This window comes from Bubalus kerabau, chromosome 7 (genome assembly GCF_029407905.1).
Source record: "Bubalus kerabau isolate K-KA32 ecotype Philippines breed swamp buffalo chromosome 7, PCC_UOA_SB_1v2, whole genome shotgun sequence".
Taxonomy (NCBI): domain Eukaryota; kingdom Metazoa; phylum Chordata; class Mammalia; order Artiodactyla; family Bovidae; genus Bubalus; species Bubalus kerabau.
In genome coordinates this window covers 70,260,547-70,282,502 of record NC_073630.1, presented here as the reverse complement: position 1 = coordinate 70,282,502, position 21,956 = coordinate 70,260,547, and the positions used below count along the sequence as shown (strand labels likewise).

General features: G+C 40.5%; 1 protein-coding gene across 1 annotated transcript in view; it reads right to left on the bottom strand.

The window, feature by feature from the left end:
• Positions 1-364: 364 nt before the first annotated feature.
• Positions 365-21,956, bottom strand: part of LOC129657830 (gamma-aminobutyric acid receptor subunit beta-1) — a 276,875-nt gene continuing 255,283 nt past the window's right edge. The window contains exons 5-6 of the mRNA XM_055588477.1: positions 20,502-20,740; positions 365-867 (exon numbers count right to left, since the gene is read on the bottom strand). Coding sequence (XP_055444452.1) covers positions 523-867; positions 20,502-20,740 — 584 coding nt within the window. The 3' untranslated portion in view covers positions 365-522. The remainder of the gene's footprint in view (positions 868-20,501; positions 20,741-21,956) is intronic.

Below are 21,956 nucleotides of genomic sequence, written 5' to 3'. Positions count from 1 at the left end.
TCCTTCTTCTTCTGGGCTCCTTTTTGTTTTCCCTTCTTCCTGGAAATCTGTAACTTATCAATGGCTTTGTTTTTTTTTCTTCTGAGATCCTGGAAATTGTATTGTTTTTTGGCAGCATGAGATTGTTACAGTTTACCAGGAGGCCATGCACACCGGAGAGCTAAGCCCTCTTTTCATTTGCATTTAAAAAAATAATAAAATCCAGGGCGACTAGAACTGCTAAAGATCTACCTATCTAATTTCTCTCTTTGTGTGTGTGTGTGTTTGTAAACATGGCAATTAACAAAGCTCTGAAAGAGCCAATAACCTGGACCACAGTAGACTGGAAAAAAATAGGTTTTTTTTTTTTTTTTTTTTTGAAGTAAACATGGTGCAGTAATAAAATTGATATGCAAGACCAAAAACCAATTGGATGGCTGAATCTCTTACCTCAAAAAGCACAGCAGTATCGCTGCTAGGGACCTGTGGGGTTAAAAACCAAAAGAAGAGGAAAGAAGTCGTTTAGGAACCATTGGGACAGACTTAGTGTACATAGTAAAGCCAATAAACGACGTTAAAAAGAGAAAAGGTGATGGGGAAGAACATTCGGGACCACTTGTCTATGGAATTCACGTCAGTCAAGTCGGGGATTTTGACTTTGAGCTGCGAGGCGCGTCTGCGGATGCGCCCCTTGCTGTGCGCGCCGTGCCGGTCCAGCGCGCGCCCGTACCCCTCACGGCTGCTCATTGGCTTGCGGTACTGGATGCTGGCGCTGTCGTAGGAGTACATGGTGGCCTTGGGGTCTCCCACGCCCGTGAGCACTTCCGAGCCGCTCGTCTCGTTCCTGATCTCCAGGGTACTGAGGAGAATGTTGCCGTGGGCGTCGACCTGACCGAGAAAAAAAGCCTCAGGCACAGCTGCCACGACATTCGCTTGTTTTAGTTAACCTGTAACTGATGATACTGGGTCGGGCTCATTACACTGTCTTGCTAGACATCTGGTTCTGCATGACCCCTGGGTATCTATCTATCTATCTATCTATCTAAGCTTCCCAGATGGCGCTACTGCTGCTAAGTCGCTTCAGTCGTGTCCGACTCTGTGCGACCCCAGAGAAGGCAGCCCAGCAGGCTCCGCCGTCCCTGGGATTCTCCAGGCAAGAACACTGGAGTGGGTAGCCATTTCCTTCTCCAATGCACGAAAGTGAAAAGTAAAAGTGAAGTCGCTCAATCACGTCTGACTGGCGCTAGTGGTATCTATTTATCTATCTATCTAAGCTTCCCAGGTGGCGCTAGTGGTAACGAACCCGCCTGCCAATGCAAGAGCCTTAAGAGACACAAGTTCGATCCCTGGGTCAGGAAGATCTCCTGGAGGAAGGCATGGCAACCCATTCCAGTATTCTTCCTGGAAAATTCCATGTACAGAGGAGCCTGGTGGGCTCTAGTCTAAGAGGTCCTAAAGAGTCAGACACAGCTGAAGCTATTTAACACATTTATCTATCATTTATCTACTTACCTGTTGTCTACCATCTATTTATTGAATCCATCATCTATCAATCAATATAATCTACAGTTTGTCTATGATCCATCATGCCTCTATGATTAATCCATCCATCCATCCATCTTTTATCTGGACTCACAAAACAGTATGTGTGTATAGAATATATATTATATATACACTATATATAAATTATGTAATTTTTGTTTTTCAAAACTACCATTCATTGAATCCATAGAAATACACTACATATAAAACAAAAAATGCCATATGTATGTGAAAAAATACCATATATGTGTATATATACATGGCATTTTTCCTTGTTACAAAAGTGATACATGTAAACATTCAAAACTAGAAAGCAATCAGGAAATAAATTAAAAACTAAAAATTCATAATTTCACCTTTAGTGTCCATTATTTTTAATACCTTGCTAAACCTTTAGTCTTTTTTTTTTTATTCATTTATGCTTACAGACACAAGCTCAGCTAGTATATTTTGTTTTGTAATCTACTTTTGTCACTTAATAGTATAACCTGGTCATCTTTTCATGTTAATAAATATTCCTCTGTGACATAATGTATTCATAGCCTATATGGATAAACCATAACTGAATCAATCTATTTTTAGATGTTAAGGCTTGTTTTGCTTTCATACTATTAAATAAACAAACCTGAATAGATAGCTAGTGGGAACCTGCTGTATAGCACAGGGAACTCAACTCGGTGCTCTGTGATGACCTAAGGTTTGGGATAGTTGGGGGTTGGGAGAGAGATTCAGGAGCCAGGGGATATATGTGTACATTTAACTGATTCACATTGTTGTGCAGCAGAAACCAATACAACACTGTAAAGCAGTTATACTCCAATAAAACATGAATAAATAAAAGTAAGCCTGCAAAGAACACCTTTTAGCTAAATCTTTGTTCATACCCATCGTTATTTCCTCAGACTAAATTGCCAGAAGTAGAATGAATTCACTGGTCAAAAAGATATGCTTGGCTATACTTTGACTTTTATCTTTCCACTGTTGTTCATTGTTGCTTCCTAGCATTCCACTGATACCTAATCCAGGTTTCCTGGTTTTTCTCTATGCTATGCCCAGACACACACTTTTGGAACTACAAGAATTGTGAGTACCTTTGGCCTAACATGTTGTGGCTTTAACTTTAAATTGATGTACTTGAAAACTAACTTACCTGAAGGAGACATGGCTCATTCATGCAGATGAGTCTAAAGTACCTCCAAGGACAAGATAGCAGGTAAATAAATTAAATAAGTAAATAAATAAAAACTCTAAATTTAGAGTTATTAGCACAGTGCCTGACTTACAATCAGTGCTCTATAAATGCTCTATCAATGACATTGATCTCAGTAAACACTGTTGAAAGGTTTTAGTAGGCAAGCAGCGAACCTGGTGATGAAGAAAGAGATAGAGAAAACCTTGGGAAGAGGCAGAGACAAACGGGAGAAAGAAAAGTACAGAAGGTGAGATGTGATCGTGGTTTATCACAGACAAGATAACTAAGATTTATTGTGTCCACCGTGTGCCGGGAGAAATATCAATAACCTAAGATATGCAGATGATACCACCTTTATGGCAGAAAGTGAAGAGGAACTAAAAAGCCTCTTGATGAAGGTGAAAGTGGAGAGTGAAAAAGTTGGCTTAAAGCTCAACATTCAGAAAACGAAGATCATGGCATCCGGTCTCATCACTTCATGGGAAATATATAGGGAAACAGTGGAAACGGTGTCAGACTTTATTTTTTGGGGCTCCAAAATCACTGCAGATGGTGACTGCAGCCATAAAATTAAAAGACGCTTACTCCTTGGAAGGAAAGTTGTGTCCAACCTAGATAGCATATTCAAAAGCAGAGACATTACTTTGCCAACAACTCCGGGAGTTAGTGATGGACAGGGAAGCCTGGCATGCTGCGATTCATGGGGTCGCAAAGAGTTGGACATGACTGAGCGACTGATCTGAACTGAACTGATGTGCTTAGCATTATGGTAGATGCTTCACGTATATTACTCATTTAGTCTTACAATAACAACAGTCTCAAATTTACACCGTGGTAGGTGCCAGACCTGAGATTACAACCCATGTTTTGTCTGATTCAAAGTTCATGTGGTTTTTGCTGAGAATGAACCACTTCACAGTCCTTGACCATCATCACATCCTGCAGTGAATTTAGTAATGCAGTTGATAGATTTAAGCTTTTAGTTGGCTGGAGAGAGAAATGGTGATTGAATCTGGTCTCTGTTTCACTCTCATTCTCATCTGTCATCACTTCTCTCTGAGAAGCATTTTGCTGTAGTATAATGAGGCTCCCCACTATGCCTCACCCAGAACATCTATTGGTTTCTTTATTCAAGGAATTATTATTATGTTTTGATATTGTTGTTAGTAACTATTATTTGTTAAATCCTACTGTGTAACTTATCTCAGTATTTTTCAAAACACTATGAAATATATAACATTTTCCTAGTTCAGCAGATGGGGAAATTGAGACTCAGGTTAAGTAAATTGCCTAAGATTTAACAAAAAATAAGCAACCAATCTAGTGTTAAAACATAGAATACTCTTTATCTCAAACATCATTTTTTTCTCCTCTTCACAGATTGTTGTTGTTGTTCAGTCACAAAATCGTGTCCAACTCTCCTTTCTTCAAGGCTCAATTTAAATTTTACTTCCTCTGTGTAGCTGTGATAGTAACCTCAAGAATGCTCTCTCTCCTCCTTTCTCCCAACCTTTATTGATTGCTTACTATGTGTCAGCTATAGTGCTAGGTGTCAAGGATGTGTGTATATACACACACACATACACACACACACACATATATGTAATATAGTGCAAATTTATGGTTGAAAAAGTCATGCATGTGGAAGTTTCTGATACTAAAGAGGATAGCAGGGTTGAAGTGACAAACAGAAAAATCTTGGATTCATTAAAGAAGGGACAAGTACATTAGAAAATAAGGTAATGCATGTGATTTGATTGTGAAACAGTCAAGAGAATCAACAAACATGCATTTTGTCCTTGAGATAATAGTCTCCTTAGAGATACAAGAATAAGACATAATATTGAAAGTGACAAAAGTTTTTAAGCAAATGCTCAATGGTATAGTATAGACCATGATTAGGGGTTCATAAAAGTGAGAAATGTTGGGGTTCACAGAAGGCTTCATGAGGACCTGGGGCTTGTATTGAATCTTAGAAGGCGGGGAGAGGACAGGACAAAGGGCTAGAAGTTGAAAACTGTTCTCATCTTGGTTTTGTTATTAACTCAGTTTCCTCATCCATAAATGAGAGGTTTTCACTAGGTTATCTCATGGCTTGTTTCTAATTTTTGACAGACTTTGATTATGGAGAATATTCCAGGCAGAAGACACAGCATTCTAAAAAAATTTTTTTTTGTAAAATGGAATCACTTGATCTGTATTGTATGCATCATTAAGTTACATTATTATGAAATCCCTTTAAAGTAAACAAGTTTCTAGAATTTAGAATCAGCCAGTGAAGCATACAGATGCTGCTCATTAAGCACTGCTGCTGCTGCTGCTGCTGCTGCTAAGTCGCTTCAGTCGTGTCCGACTCTGTGTGACCCTAGAGACGGCAGCCCACTGGGCTCCCCCATCCCTGGGATTCTCCAGGCAAGAACACTGGAGTGGGTTGCCATTTTCTTCTCCAATGCATGAAAGTAAAAAGTGAAAGTGAAGTCGCAGTCATGTCCGACTCCTAGTGAACCCGTGGACTGCAGCCTACCAGGCTCCTCCTTCCATGGGATTTTCCAGGCAAGAGTACTGGAGTAGGTTGCCATTGCCTTCTCCAAAGCTCATTAAGCACAAGTCACTGCAAACAAGGTACATTTTATTAAGATATTTTGCTAACCTTGGTGCAAACTCAAAGGTATTAACACTTTTAAATTGCACAAGGCTTATTAGTTTGTGCATATCCCTAAAGTATTCTGTTATTGGCTAGAAATCATAGCTTTAAGTGGTTTGACATATAAAATATTGAGTCCATTTCTGTAGCTACCCATTGAAAGCAGATTTCATTACTATATAGTTAAATCAACATTACTGTGCTCTTTATCTAATAAATGTTTATTGAGTGCCTACTTTGTGTTGGGCACTATTCCAGATACTGATGAAGGAATCAGTTCCTCCGCAAGCAATAGAGCATCACATCCCACATTTTAGAATTTAAAAATTGTTACTAATAACGCTCCTTAATCTTGTATTCTCCTTTACAAACCCTGTGACTGGTCCCCATCTCCTGTGAAGTGAAAATGGTAGTTGCTCAGTCGGGTCCAACACCATAGGCTGTAGCCCAGGCTCCTCTGTCCATGGGATTCTCCAGGCAAGAATCCTGGAATGGGTTGCAAGGCCCTCCTCATAGAGCAGCTTATGTATGTTTAAAGGGTCTCCCTAATAACTCAGCTGGTAAAGAATCCACCTGCAATGCAGGAGACCCTGGTTCAATTCCTGAGTCAGGAAGACCCGCTGGAGAAGGGATAGTCTACCCACTCCAGTATTCTTGGGCTTCTCTGGCGGCTCACCTGGTAAAGAATCCACCTGCAATGCAGGAGACCTGGATTCGATCCCTGGGTTGGGAAGATCCCTTGGAGACAGAAAGTCTACCCACTCCAGTATCCTGGCTTGAAGAATTCTATAGTCCATGGGGTCGCAAAGAGTCAGATACGACTGAGCGACTTCCACTCTCACTTTCAAAGGCATCTCAGGCTAGAGCAGAACTCTTGATTCTCTCTTTTCTTGGTTCCCCCCACCCAATGTCCCACTAGAATATCACTCCAGGAGGGCAGGGACTTTGTCTTATTCACTGTTTCTCTAGACTTGAGAAAAGTGCTTGGCACTTGTATGCATGGTCAGTAAATATCTACTGAATGAATGGATGGTACTAAAGGGGATAAGGGGGAATGATGGTTAATTTTATGTGTCAACTTGACCAGTCTATCAGTTCAGTTCAGTTCAGTCGCTCAGTCATGTCCGACTCTTTGTGACCCCATGAATCACAGCACGCCAGGCCTCCCTGTCTATCACCAACTCCCAGAGTTTACTCAAACTCATGTCCATCGAGTTGGTGATGCCATCCAGCCATCTCATTCTCTGTAATCCCCTTCTCCTCCTGCCCCCAATCCCTCCCAGCATCAGAGTCTTTTCCAATGAGTCAACTCTTTGCATGAGGTGGCCAAAGTACTGGAGTTTCAGCTTTAGCATCATTCCTTCCAAAGAACACCCAGGACTGATCTCCTTTAGAATGGACTGGTTGGATCTCCTTGCAGTCCAACGGACTCTCAAGAGTCTTCTCCAACACCACAGTTCAAAAGCATCAATTCTTCGGTGCTCAGCTTTCTTCACAGTCCAACTTTCACATCCATACATGACCACTGGAAAAACCATAGCCTTGACTAGATGGACCTTTGTTGGCAAAGTACTCTCTGCTTTTTAACATGCTATCTAGGTTGTGCCCAGTTATTTGGTCAAGCACTTGTCTAGATGTTGCTGTGAATGTATTTTGTAAATGTGATTGACATTTTCAACCAACTACTGTTAAATAAGGAGATTCAGCTTGATGATCTGGGTGGCCTTATCCTATCCCTTAAAAGTTTCAAGAGTGAAAATGGAAGTTTCTCAGAGTAGAAATTCTGTCTCAAACCTGAAACAGAAATCCCGCTTGAGTTTTCAGCACACTCTCCTGTTTTCGGACTTTCCAATCTCCACAATTTCATGAGCCAGTTCCTTAAAGTAAATCTCTTTTTGCAAGTATGTTGGTTCTGTTTCTATTGGTTCCAATTCTCTGGAAAACCCTGACTGATATGAAAAGGATGACAAAAGTCAGGAGGGACTATAGCCCAGGAAACACTGACATGCTGGCTGTGTTTCTTCTCTCAGCAGAAACCCCAAGTGAATGTACACATTCATTTTCTAGTTTGGGTTTAACCTTGATCCCACCCCTTTCATCTCATTCACTCTCTGCTTCTTTCTGCCCCCCAAATTCCAAAAGAATCCCTTGGTCTGTTAAAAATGTTGCCACTCACTGAATTGAACTGTTCAGGATATTTTCAATAACTGAGCTCATTACAGTGTAGTTGGAATAAAGTATAATCTTGTTTTCACTGGCAATTTTAAAAGCTCCTTTAAGAAATACCTCCAGGTTCAATCTACTTTGCAAACAGAAAGTGATTTCCTTACTGTTAACCAATTCAATTAGATTTCCATTTACTGAGAGGTTCTGAAGTACAGGGGAGGAAGCCAAGAGAAGTGATGCTGGCCACAGAGTGGGCTGCCCACTGGAAGCCTACAGTCGATTGAATGAAGCTGTCCAGCATGCTCGGCTGCCTTCGCCTGCAGAGCATGGAGAGCCACACAGCCACACCCTCCATTGCTGACCCTGTGCATATAATGAACCGCATTTATGACATCGCTGTCAGCCATTAGCTCTCAACAGAGCTGCCAAGCCCCAGTTCTTTGGTCTCAAATTCCTGTAACATTTTTTCTTTGAGGGGAGCTGGGGGATGGGAGCTTTGCTGGAGATGATCTGCATATCTCTTTGCTTCTTCTGATGATATAGTGGCGGAAGTGGAAATATGATTTCAAGAAGCAATAGAAAGTTAGGTATGAACCTACATAAATCTAAACATTATGTAATTCGGGAAATGGAGAAAGGAAAAGATCAGGATCAAATGAAACAACTGGCAAATTTTCCAGAACATTACTCAGTTGATAAATTTTATCCTCGATTCCTTTCTTTCCCTTGTTTCTCCCATTCAGTGTATGAGCAGGTTGTAATGGTCTGCTTTTAAATGTATCTTGATTCTGATCACTTCTCCACATCACCTCTGGCCACATAATTTATCTTCCCTTTTTCCAGGACCAAAACCCTGTGGTCTTTTCTCTACATAGCAGCTGGAGTGATCCTTTCAAATGCAAAACAGAATTTGTCTTCTATTTGAATCTTCTAGCAACTTCCAGTGTTCTTGCCTGGAGAATCCCAGGGACGGTGGAGCCTGATGGGCTGCCGTCTATGGGGTTGCACAGAGTCGGACACGACTGAAGTGACTTAGCAGCAGCAGCAATTTCCCAAGTCATGGAATAAAATCCAATTTTCTTATCCAAATCCACAAATCACCATGTGACTTGGCTACTAGAGGTACCTCTGTCCTCATTTCCTACTACTCAGCTTCTTAGCTCACTGTTCCAGCCACGTTGGCCTTTGGTTGGCTGCCGTTTATGCTCCTACATCCTCAGGCCATTGTCACCTGCTGTTCCTCCCTCCTGGCATGCTGTTGCTTAGATTGCTACCTGGCTGACTTTGCATCATTTTCTTTACCATAGTTATCATCTGCCATTATATCATGCATTTATTTACACATTTGTCAGTAATCTCAGTTGAAATGTAAGCTGCAGGAGAACAGCTGCTTTTTTGTTGCTATTGGTAATTACTGTATATCCTCCTTGCTTTTTCAGAACAGAACTTTAGATAGTCTTAAGGAGGGACTGGGTAATGAATGAGAAACTCTCTGAGTTCTGAGTTCACTAGCTAAGGATACCTGAGTGGCTAGAATCTCTAGAGTAGTGGTTCTCAGACATTACTGTGTATCCAAATCCATTGGGAAACTTGCTAAAATTTATGAGTTTGAGCTCATTTTGGTTTAGACTAAGACTTTCCAAATCTGCATTTCACACACACATTTCAAGGGTCCTAGTTAGCTCTTGTGTACCTGGCTTTAATGGAAGTCTTGGCAGATAGATAATCCACAGAAGCTATTTTATTTCCAGGTGACCAGGAATTAATTACAAATATGCATGGTTCAGTGGGCTTCCCAGGTGGCACCAGGGGTAAAGAACCCATCTGCCAATGCAGGAGATGTAAGAGATATGAGTTAATCCCAGGGTTGGGAAGATCCCCTGGAGGAGGGCATGGAAACCCACTCCAGTATTCTTACCTGAGAATCCCATGGACAGAGGAGCCTGGTAGGCTACAGTCCATAGGGTCGCAAAGAGTTGAATATGACTGAAGTGACTTAGCATGCAGATATGCATGCAGCATGCACGCATGGTTCAAGCCTGAGGGATATGTGATATGAAGGTTGGGGATTGATTTCCTAAATTGATGTTAGTGGGAATTTATTGAGCTTTGAGTGGAAAATGATGGAAACAAGAAAGTAGAAACTATTGTATACATGGAAGCATTTTATACCTAGATAAAGTGTTCACTGATTGCCTAGGGAGGCCCAATATTTGAGATGATTGCTTTTTACAATTAAATATAAAATTATTTATAACCAGCAAATTCAGTCAATTTCGAATGATGCAAATAAGGGCCATTTTTTTTTATTCATCTTCAGTGAACCCCCTTTAGATATTCATTTAAAATGTCAAGGATAGTATTTTACTCTTCAGGTATAGAAGAGAGTGATTAAGTGATTTTGGCCAGAGTAATAATTGTTTCTCACACAGCTGTAAAGGAGATATTTAGAGTGTGTAATGTCCATATGTGTGTGAACATCTTGGGATTTGTGGATATGACATCTAAGTGGATAAGTCCTTGTTACTGCATCTCATCAGATAGAATGTTCTTCCTGTATTAGCCAAGGCTGCCTAAGGCAATCAACCCACCACTTCTCCACTTTATTCCTCCCAATCAGAGAGGACAATGGAAGAAAGGCAGCGAGGAGTTATCAATCAGCTTGGATTCTAAATAAGGACTTCAGGAGAAGGAAATTGCTAGGAAAAGATTTGTTAGGGCCACTTAAAGTATCAACACAGGTCCACACTATCCACTGATACCATACATTATTGTTACCACTAACAGTCCCCCATTAGAATAAAGGTCCTTCATTAAAATATTATATATATATATATATATATATATATATATATATAAATTCTACAAAGTACCAAGTAGTGCTCATATTGGGAAAGGGTTAATTTTTGTTTTTGTAATTATTGGAATATAACAGGAAACTAGTTACCAATTACACATGAATTCTAAGGTCATGCCTGTTTGGTTTTAAAATAAATTTATTAGTTTGCTTATTATTTTAAAAGTCATTTAAATGCCTATTTTGTGCAGGTTCAGTGACAAGCACTGGAATATCAAAGATAGAAGACATAGTATCTGCATCAAGGCCTACTTTTTTTTTTCTTTATGCATTTATTATTACCTGGCATTATGTGTGTTTTTAAGGAAATGGCAACCCACTCCAGTGTTCTTGCCTGGAGAATCCCAGGGACCGGGCATCCTGGTGGGCTGCCGTCTGTGGGGTTGCACAGAGTCGGACACGACTGAAGTGACTCAGCAGCAGCGGCTCTCGGAGAAGGCAATGGCACCCCACTCCAGCACTCTTGCCTGGAAAATCCCATGGATGGAGGAGCCTGGTGGGCCTCAGTCCATGGGGTTGCTAAGAGTCGGACACGACTGAGTGACTTCATTTCACTTTTCACTTTCATGCATTGGAGAAGGAAATGGCAACCCACTCCAGTGTTCTTGCCTGGAGAATCCCAGGGACAGGGGAGCCTGGTGGGCTGCTGTCTATGGGGTCGCACAGAGTTGGACACGACTGAAGCGACTTAGCAGCAGCAACAGCAGCAGTGTTCATTGTTGATGGGTGATATAGTTGTGTGTGGGAGATTACCTATCTCCCTCGTTCAAATGTAAGCTTCTGTTTTATTCATTGCTGACTGTATACAATGCACAGAGTATTCATATAGTATAAAGTCATTACATAAAACATATGTTTTAAAACATATTTGTTTGTAAAAATAGGTAAGCATAAAATGCAGTGGAAAGATAGCAGAGGAGAACCAACTCAGCCTGAGGAATGAGGAAAACCCTCAGCCAGGAGTTCACTAGGGAGCAAGTCACGAAGAGATTCCGAAGAGTGAAAACAAGGCATTTAGGAAAAACTGTGAGCTGTTCTTCTGGAGCAAAGAGTGTGTTGGTGAAAAGAAGAGGAAAGAGAAGTATGGCAGAGAAGGAAAGCAGAAGGAGATCACTGTGGCCCTTGGACTCCATGTTGAGGAGTCTGGGTATTTTCTTTAGGCAAAGGGTTCGGATGGGGCTGCTGGCTGCCTGTAGGTTTGACCTGAGTCCTTTCCACCTTCCTCTGACATCACTGCCTGGACGTTCACTTGTTGTGTGTGACTGAGGAGGGCCTAACTGCATCTTCTTGGCTCTGGGGATGGACCTGTGACCTAGACCTGGGTATTTCGTTTTCTATCTTCCTGGTCAGAGAGATCGACTTCTGCATGAGAATGTGACTCGAGTTGGTCCCAAAAGACTCAATCCTGGAACTTTGTTTTTGGTTGGAACTATTTGGTATAAGAAAGTACTTTTGCATTGAGGTTGAAGATCTTTGATACTATAAACTTTGGGGACACCACAAAAGAAGGGTCTACTAAAATGAAAGTAACATAAAGAAAAGAAATATTAAGATATGAAGAGATATGCTCTCTGATGACATTGTTTAAACATCTGGACTTAGCCACATGTAAAATTAAAACCTTTGCTGGACCTTCCAGTTGTGTGGGCCCCCAAAGTCCTCTGACCTCTTTTTTTTTTTTTTAGCCAGTTAGATTTTCTTAAGCCAGTAAGTTAGATTTCTCTCTCATTCACAGAAGAATCCTAGCTGTTTGAATATAGAAGAAATTGGGGGCTAGATGCCAGAAAGAAGGCGTGTGTGAGAGAGAGATTTTGAGATTTCTGGAGAAAATTAGACTGTTAAACTGCTGAAGGCTCTAGTGATTAGGTATGTCACGTCAAGACTAGAGAACAAAATATGGACCACACCAGATTTGGGCAGGGGTCTGAGGGCTAAAGAAGTTAGTGAACTGTTAATACGAACTGTCATAAATCAAAGGCCCTGTCTGGATTTCTCTAGAATCCAAGCTGCTAAATTGGAATAGTTAAATTTTCATTGAAGGCTGAGGGCAAGGCAGTGATGTGGGGTGGAGCCCTGGCTCAAAGGCTAATATATGCATACAAAACTGGTCCAAGGAGAGCTGTTTACCTTTATGAAGCCTGCTTTCCACATGCATTTTATATTCTGGAATTAATCACAGTACAGAGCTTATTTACATTTAGAAAGTGGTCTGAAAGTGTAGATTAACTGTAGAGAATAGGAATGGGAGGATTAACTGTAGAGAAAAGGAATGGGAGGAAAGTAGCCGGATTACAGTATCAACATCTGGCTGTGAAGGGAAAAATTCTTTCTTGACTAGAGTTCCACCTGCCCATTGGGCAAAACTCTGGCAGATTCCACTAGTGTCCTCCCTGGCTTAGAATGCTTCTGAATCAGTTTTTGATCAAAGACCACCCATGCAATCATTCCATCTTGGGTGGATCTATTTGCAAATGGGCATTGCGGCTAGCAATATAACCGTATTTGTTCCAAGTTAGTGTAAAAGTGGCTCTGAAGTAGTTTACTTACAACTTCTTTGTACTGAGAAATCTATCCTTCAAAACTCTAAATACCATCTCTTATTTCAAATGATGCCTGAGGGGTTTATGAATCTGCAGTCTTTATCACCTAACATGTTGAAACTCTCCTAATGTCTGGATTGAGCATCTGTACTCATATGAAAAGATCCTTCAGTTCAGTGGTAGAGAGATAAATCAAGATAAAGCAAGTACTTCTGAAGCTTCAATACAGATACTCCTTGACAGTACTGCCCAGCCATGACTCTGACAGTAATGTGTGATAAATGATCAATGCCTGTCAATGCTCTAGGGTACCAAGGCCATTATTAGGGATCCCTTAAATAAAAATTGTCTGGGACTAAAATATATATTTAATTTGAATGCAACTGTTTATAAGCATCTAAAAGGAAAGGGGGTGAAGGCAATGGCACCCCACTCCAGTACTCTTGCCTGGAAAATCCCATGGATGGAGGAGCCTGGTAGGCTGCAGTCCATGGGGTCGCTAGGAGTCGGACATGACTGAGTGACTTCACGTTCACTTTTCACTTTCATGCATTGGAGAAGGAAATGGCAACCCACTCCAGTGTTCTTGCCTGGAGAATCCCAGGGACGGGGGAGCCTGGTGGGCTGCCATCTATGGGGTCGCACAGAGTCGGACACGACTGAAGCGACTTAGCAGCAGCAGCAGCAGCAAAAGGAAAGGGGGAGATCATTCAACCATTATATTAAAGGAAAAATCTAATATTTTCTATTTTTTTTAATTTAACCAGGGGGTAACATTTTAAAATACCATTCAGGTTGTATTATTAACATCACTGCTGGAGATGATGCACTGAACAGACTTGCTTTGTTACTGACACATTGTCTGCCTGTGCCCATTTTAGAAGAGGACAAGGAAGTTAGGAACTGGAAAACCCAAGTAGCCACAGGGATGCCTATAATTTCCTTGAGATAGTACTGGCTTATTATTATTCCACTTAAATCTGAAGAAGTTTATAAAATCTTATCCATAATACTCCTTTGAAGATTCTATTTTTCTGATGTTATATCGCTGTGATTCAGAAAGAATAGCAGAGGTTGATAGAAAGTACACTTGAAGAAATGTTAAAAATCAAACTGATAGAAACAGTAAGTAAGTCTGGAGTAGAAGCTAAAATGAACCATAGATAATGTCTTTTTCTTGCTTATTATAAACACATAAGAACTTTATAAAACATTATGATATAACACTCAATACCCTGTGTGGTAACTAAGAACTCATCTTGACTGGAAAAGTCTTCTCTGGCAGTCATTCATTCAAAAAGTACTTATTTGGTATTTTCTCAATACTAGTCACTGAGGAAAGAACAATAAACATAGTAGACTGGACCCTAGTGTCTATCCTGGGGAAGCTTGGAGTCTAATAAAGAGACAGAGGTTATAAAAATAATTATACAAATGAATTAATTATACTGCTGCTGCTGCTAAGTCACTTCAGTCATGTCTGACTCTGTGTGACCCCAGAGATGTCAGCCCACGAGGCTCCCCCATCCCTGGGATTCTCCAGGCAAGAACACTGAAGTGGGTTGCCATTTCCTACTCCAATGCAGGAAAGTGAAAAGTGAGAGTGAAGTCGCTCAGTCGTGTCCGACTCTTAGTGACCCCATGGACTGCAGCCCACCAGGCTCCTCCGTCCATGGGATTTTTCCAGGCAAGAGTATTGGAGTGGGTTGCCATTGCCTTCTCCAATTAATTATACACATACTCAATATTGTGGTAAGTCTTAAGGTGGAAAAGTATAGAATGTCATGAAAACAAATCACAGGGGCACCAATATAAACTAATTCCTACCTGGATACTTCCCATCTCTTTATTTGGTTCAGACAGTAAAGAATCTGCCTACAATGCAGGAGAGCTAGGTTCTATCCTTGGGTTGGGAAGATCCCTTGGAGAAGGGCATGGCAACCCACTCCAGTATTCTTGCCTTGAAAATTCCATGGACAGGGGAGCCTGGCGGGCTACAGTCCATGGAGTCACAAAAGAGTCTGAGAAATTAATACTTTTCATCTCTTCATGTATTATGTTAAACTTTTCCTATGGCCCTTATTTTAAACTTTTAATTTTGAAATTATGTAGATTTCTGGAAAGTTGCAAAGATAGCACAGAGAGAGCCCATGTATTCTTCTCCCAGTTTCTCCCACTGAGCACATCTTACTGTTGTACAATATCAAAACCAAGAAACTGATATGAATATAAAGTATGTATAGTTCTATGTAATTTTACTACACATTAGTTCCATGTAACCACGACTGCAACCAAGATACAAAGTCTTCTACCACTGCGAAGGTTTCCCTCCTGCTCCCTCTTTATAATCAGTCACATCCACTGACCCCTCCCCACCACTGTCACTAAGTTCTGGAAACCACTAATCTGTTCTTCATCTCTAGAATGTTGTCATTTCAGAAGCATTATATAAATACAATCATACATATATAATCTTTTGAGATTGGCTTTTTTCACTTGGCATAATGCCCTTGAGATCCAGCCAAGTTGTTGCCTGTATCAATGATTCTTACTTTTTATTGGGCTATTACTTCACAGTGTGAATGTACAATAGTTTGTTTAACCATTCACCTGTATGCATGCTCAGTTGTTCAGTGTCCAACTCTTTGTGACCCTATGGACTGTAGCCCACCAGGCACCTGTGTCCTCGGAATTCTCTAGGCAAGAATACTGGAGTGGGTTGCCATGCCCTCCTCCAGGGGATCTTCCTGACCCAGGGATCGAACACACGTCTCTTGCGTCTCCTGCATTGGCAGGTGGGTTCTTTACCACTAGTGCCACCTGGGAAGCCCAACCATTTACCTTTTATAGGATATTTTGGCTATTTCCAATGAACTTCTAAATATATTAATTATAGTTATTATTATTAATTATAACCATTATTTTTAACCCAACATCTGAGATTTTTGCAGGTTGTTTTATTGACTAAGTTTCTTTCTCTTGACTATGGGCATTTTTTTTTTCCTATTTCTTCTCATGTCCAGAAATCTTTTATTATTAAACTAGACATGTTGGTGATACACCATAGAGACTGGATTTTGTTATCTTCCCTGACAAATCCTGAGTTTTGTTTTGAAATTAAGTTAAATTACTAACAGATCCCCTAGAATGTGTAGACTTGGTTTTATATGTTGTTAGGCTGAGTCTATTTTAGTTTTTCCCTTAACTTGAAGGGAATTTCTTATTCTAGTGACTTAGTCTTTACTTCTAATGTGTGATCTTTTTAGGGGTTTTAATGGAAAGCTTAATGTATTTACCAACCTGCCCTAAATGGCTGGATTCAGACTCCAACCTGACTTCCATATGGCAGATAACAGCTGAAATCTCTGTTCATCTCTCCCCATCTCCTAGACTTTCAGCTGCTTTTTTTTCTCTCTGGCATTCTTGGCATTTTACCTATATTTGTAATTCAAGGATCAACCAAGGACTCATGGGAAATTTATACTTAGATTTTGAGTTTCTCTTGTGGCTTCACTTCCTCCTAAAATTTCTAGGAACTCTGGAAGCATCAAACTCCATGCTCTGATTTATCAGATCAACAAAACTGCACTTTTTTTTTTGCTAATATTTCCCTTCCCTGCATCTTCCAGACTGGGGAGTAGCCCTCAGGGAGGAAGCTGTATAAACACTCATTTACACAGTGAGATTCCCTTCATTGGGGTTTGACTCTCTGCTAGTTTTTGCTTGTTTTCAGTTACTCTCTCATGTCTTCAAGCAGATTAAAAAAATTATTTTTTCTCAGGATTTATGATTTTTAATCTGTCAAAGGGTCAATTTGATTTACACAACTCTGCCATGTCTTACTTAACATGATCTGTTGTTGAAGTTTGGCGTAAATGTGTTTACTTATGTTTCTATGAAAAGCATCTATGGCATTCCAAGTCTAGCTTTCCATGGATAAAAATACATCTTTATTTTCTTTACATGTTTTGTCTTCTGACAACTGAGGGATTTTTCTGTTATTTATCTTGGAAGTCAAATTTAAAAAGTCAATTTAAAAATCAAATAAACATTTGTTTATTTGAGATCCAATGAAACCTTACTTTGTCTAAGCCCGGTGTTGCTCAAAACACCTGCTTATGAGATAAAGATGAGTTAGATGGAAACATTTTACTTATTTCTTATGTAGTCGGTAAATCCACTTTAGAGCAATATATGTTATACCTCTAGATTTGATATGGCATACGAGCCTTTCTGCCAGCCTTTATTTGTCCATTTGTTGTTTAATCGCTATGTTGTGTCAGACTCTTTTAAGACCATATGGACTGTAGCCTGCCAGGCTCCTCTGTCCATGGGATTTCTCAGCCAAGAATACTGTAATGGGTTGCCATGTCCATCTCCAGGGCATTTTCCCAACCCAGGGACTGAATCCATATCTCCTACATGGCAGGTGGATTCTTTACCCCTGAGCCACCTGGGAAGCCTTAGCACCTTAGAAAATTCTTTGATATCCTGGGATAGAATCAAGGCAGAGTGTGGTTAAAGTTTGTTTTATAATATTTTTCTTTTATCTGAATAATCTGACTTAAGGTTGCTTGACTTATCCATCTAGTTACTCTCTCCAGAGAATGTTGCTTTTCTAGCCAATTGAAAGACCTTGTTTTCTTCTTTTTATTACTCCAAATGCTATGTACCTTTGACTGTTCATCCAGTTCATATCTTCTGAACTTTCCTACCAAGGAATCTCTACCATTTTATCTGTGTAGGGTTTTTACGCATGATAAATCAGTTCACACACATTTCAAGCTCTGCAGAGGGCCAACCAGTAGATTAGAAGTAACTGAGTTGGGAATGGGAGTAGAAAAGAGGTGGCCTTGAAAACCACTGCTAAGATACTTCTAAAGCTGGTCTGGCTACAATCAGATAATAGGAAGCTTTTCCTTTCAGATATATCCAAGAAATATGCTCTCCTGTCTTATTTTATAATTCAATCATAGTTTTCTTTCCAGCCAGATCAGAAGATTCTTGAGGGCAAGGATCATGACAACCCCCTTTCCTTGTAGGACTGAACATAGTGCTTTACACAGGAGTAACATTTTATTTGAGTGTGTTGCTTTGAATTTTGACCATTTGGCTGAATCTGTAGGTTTTCTTCATTTATGATTTTCTAGTTACTTGACATTGTCTGTCAAATTTTGATATCCTACTAAAGAGCACGAAGATGCACCTTGAAGATTAGTAATTTGACTTCTGCCTGATTCTTCAGCCACAGCACATATTACTTTATTTCTCCCTCACTTACTATGCTCTTGCTACATTGGTCTTCTTTCAGTACTTTTACATATCATGCAATTCTTTGCCTAGAATGGACATGGCATGGTTGCCACTTTCATCACCCAGCTGACAGATCCAATGGTAATTCCTCAGAGACATTTTCCGGATCACCTGATCAATATTTCCTGTTCCCTTGAACATTCCCCTGTTCAAGACAATGTTCCCATGACGTTCTCTTGCCCATTACTCTGTTTTACTTTCTTTGTGAAAGTGAGTCACTCAATTGTGTCTGACTCTTGATGACCCAATAGACTATACAGTCCATGGAATTCTCCAGGCCAGAATACTAGAGTGGGTAGACTTTCCCTTCTCTGGGGGATCTTCCCAACCCAGGGATCAAACCCAGGTCTCCTGCATTGTAGGCAGATTCTTTACCAGCTGAGCCACAAGGAAAGCCCACTTTCTTTGTAGCACTTCCTTTTACCCGAAATTATTCTCTGAATAGTTGGTTGTTTGCATCCTGCCTGTCTTCCCATGTTAGCGTCTAAACTCCAGGAGGGCAAGGAAACTCCTTTCATTAACAGCAGTATCCTCAATGCTCAGAACCATGAATGAATATTGAGTTGTCACCCTGTGTGCCATCTTCAAAACAATTTGTCATGGACCCAGTATTTCAATGCACATAATTGTCAAATGGTTTTAGTGAAAAATGGCATGAAAGTAGGGACTAGGGCCTAGGGCCTAGGGATTTTTCAAAGGAATAAACAAAGCATTATTTTCAATTTAATTACACAGTGAGAGCACAGGTCATAGGATCTACCAGTGAAAAGCAAAGGACAAATATTGACAGTGTCTTGGATATAATAATTGTTGCTGTTCAGTTGCTCATTAGTATCAGACTATTTGCAGCCCCATGGACTGCAGCATGCCAGACTTCCCTGTCATTCGTTATCTCCTAGAGTTTGCTCAAACTCTTGTCTGTTGAGTTGGTGATGCTATCCAACCATCTCGTCCTCTCTCCCTGCCTTCTCCTCCTGCCCTTGATCTTTCTCAGCCTTAAGACCTTTCCCAATGAGTCAGCCCTTTGGATCAGGTGGCCAAAATATTGGAGCTTTAATACTTATTGAGTATTTACTGTGTACTAGATTAGACCTTAAAAATACTAGAATATAAACTATCAAATACTAGACTTTGAAAAAAAAATACCAAAACTCATTTAGTCCTTATGGTAACTGAGAGATAGGTATACTATAGTCATCATTTTCTGGTTGATAACATTAGGAATAGGAGTTAGATAAGGAGTAACATAGGTTGATTTGCCTGGAGTTCTAAAGCCAGTAACTGGACTTCCCTGGTGGCTCAGATGGTAAGAGCATCTGGCTACAATGCGGGAGACCCAGGTTCAATCCCTGGGTTAGGAAGATCCCCCTGGAGAAGGCAATGGCATCCCACTCCAGTACCCTTGCCTGGAAAATCCCATGGACAGAACAGCCTGGTGGGCTATAGTCCATGGGGTCGCAGAGAGTCAGACATGACTGGGCAACTTCACTTTCACTTTCTGAAGCCAGTAAGTGGCAGAGCTGGGAATTACCCCCAAGCAGTTTGATTCCATTCTGTGGTGGTAACCGCTGTGCTGTAGTGCCTCATTGCCACTTAGGAGTAAGAGTTTGTTCTTACTTCTTTAGTTATCTCATTTATTTATAAAGTAGATCTGGAATTATTTTGCATATAGTCTCACAACTATATAGTTTAGAATAAGGAATCATGGACTTGCAGTTGAGTTGCAGGCCCATGTATGTTATTTATCTAATATAAAATTCCACCTAACATCTCCAATTCTCAGTTTCCAGTTATGCAACATGAAGTGTACTTTGAGCCTTATTAAAGATAAACTAGTATTTTATGATATTTTATTTTCTTGTGGGAGCTCTGAGTACCATACTGCTGCTAAATTGCAGAAGAAGATTGTTAGGCATATTTAATAGATTGTGCTGTGCTTAGTCACTCAGTCGCGTCTAACTTTTTGCGACTCCGTGGACTGTAGCCTGCCAGGCTCCTCTGTCCATGGGGACTCTCCAGGTAAGAATACTGGTGTGGGTTGCCATGCCCTCCTCCAGGGGATCTTCCCAACCCAGGGATTGAGCCCAGGTCTCCAGCATTGCAGGAGGATTCTTTACCATCTGAGCCATCGGGGGGGCCCATGAATACTGGAGTGGGTAGCTTATCCATTATCCCTACCCAGGAATCAAACCAGCGTCTCCTACATGGAAGGTGTGTTCTTTACCAGCTGAGCTACCAGGGAAGCCCTATTTCATAGATTACCTGGACTTTATTCATCTCCAGTTTGTTCTTCTCATTAGCACTCTGGTCTTGTTTGCCAGCTCCTTTCTTCTGAGGGCCCTTTCCAAAAAAGATGTAATTTACAAAGGCATATTCCAGCAGAGCCAGGAACACAAACACGAAGCAACCCATCAGGTAAATGTCAATTGCTTTGACATAAGGAATCTTTGGCAGGGTCTCCCTGAGGTGAGTGCTGATGGTGGTCATTGTCAGCACTGTGGTGATTCCTATGAAACAGAAAAACACAGCTCAGCTGAATGCACTGTAAAGATTCCTGTTGAAGACAGATGACAGATGCCATTCTCTTGTTAGTATCCCAGAATGACGGCAGTGATACAATAAACCACGGGGTGAAAAGAGCAGATGGTTTAAAAGACAAAGCTGCAGCCTCCTTACATAGTTCATGAGTGAATCATAAAATGGGATGCTTTGTGAATGTTGGGTTGAAAACTGTATTTTAAAAAATAATGCACAAAGGAGAAAGAAAGGTAAATGGAAATATTAAAATCTCATTGATTCACCCACTGTTTACTGTCACATGTCCCTCATTCTGCTACATGCCACCTTCTTTCCTTCCTTCTCTCAGCATCTGTCATGTCCATCCTAAATCTGTTCTTGTAATACTAATCCCCATGACAGCCACTACCAAACTGAAAGTCAGTGACCAGTTTAAGAACTATTTCATTGCATGAAACTAATATACCCAGGTCATAGGGTCAGTATTGATTTTTAAAAGTATAATGCAACATTCATAGTGAGTTGACATGGAAAGAAGAAACTAATAAAGTTCATGATTTGCATCAAGTATTTGATATATGTGTTTTAAAATATAATAAAATCTTACTGACTTTTCCCCCTCAAATATTACCTCTAGTTCCTTGATTCCAGAGACTAGAGTGAGTTAGCTCCCTGGAGTCAGGAAAAGACTTCCTAAAAATTCAACTTGTTAAAGAAATTTAAGACTGTAGTCTTTTAGAAGGAAGATTTTTGCGTTGTCTACTTTGTTAAATGTATCATTCTTAACAGTATAATCTTTGTGTGTCTGTATAACATTTTGTGTTGATGATAGTGATAAAACAATGATTGGGGAAAATAAGAAGTGATATGCCTACTGAATCCTAAACTATGCTGTAATACTGATATTGCACACCTGTATAGGACTTCCCTGGTGGCTCGGATGGTAAAGAATCTGCAATGTGGGAGACCCAACTTTGAACTCTGGGATGGGAAGATCCCTTGCAGAAGGGAATGGCTACCCACTTCAGTAGTCTTGCCTGGACAGAGGAGCCTGGTGGGCTACAGTCCAAGGGGTCACAATAAGTTGGACATGATTGAGTGACTAATATACACACACAGTGATTTTCCAGTTGTCAACACATCTCTGAATTCTATGCAGTCGTAACAGCCTGCTGAGTGGGATAGGGCAGGTATGTTGTTCCCATT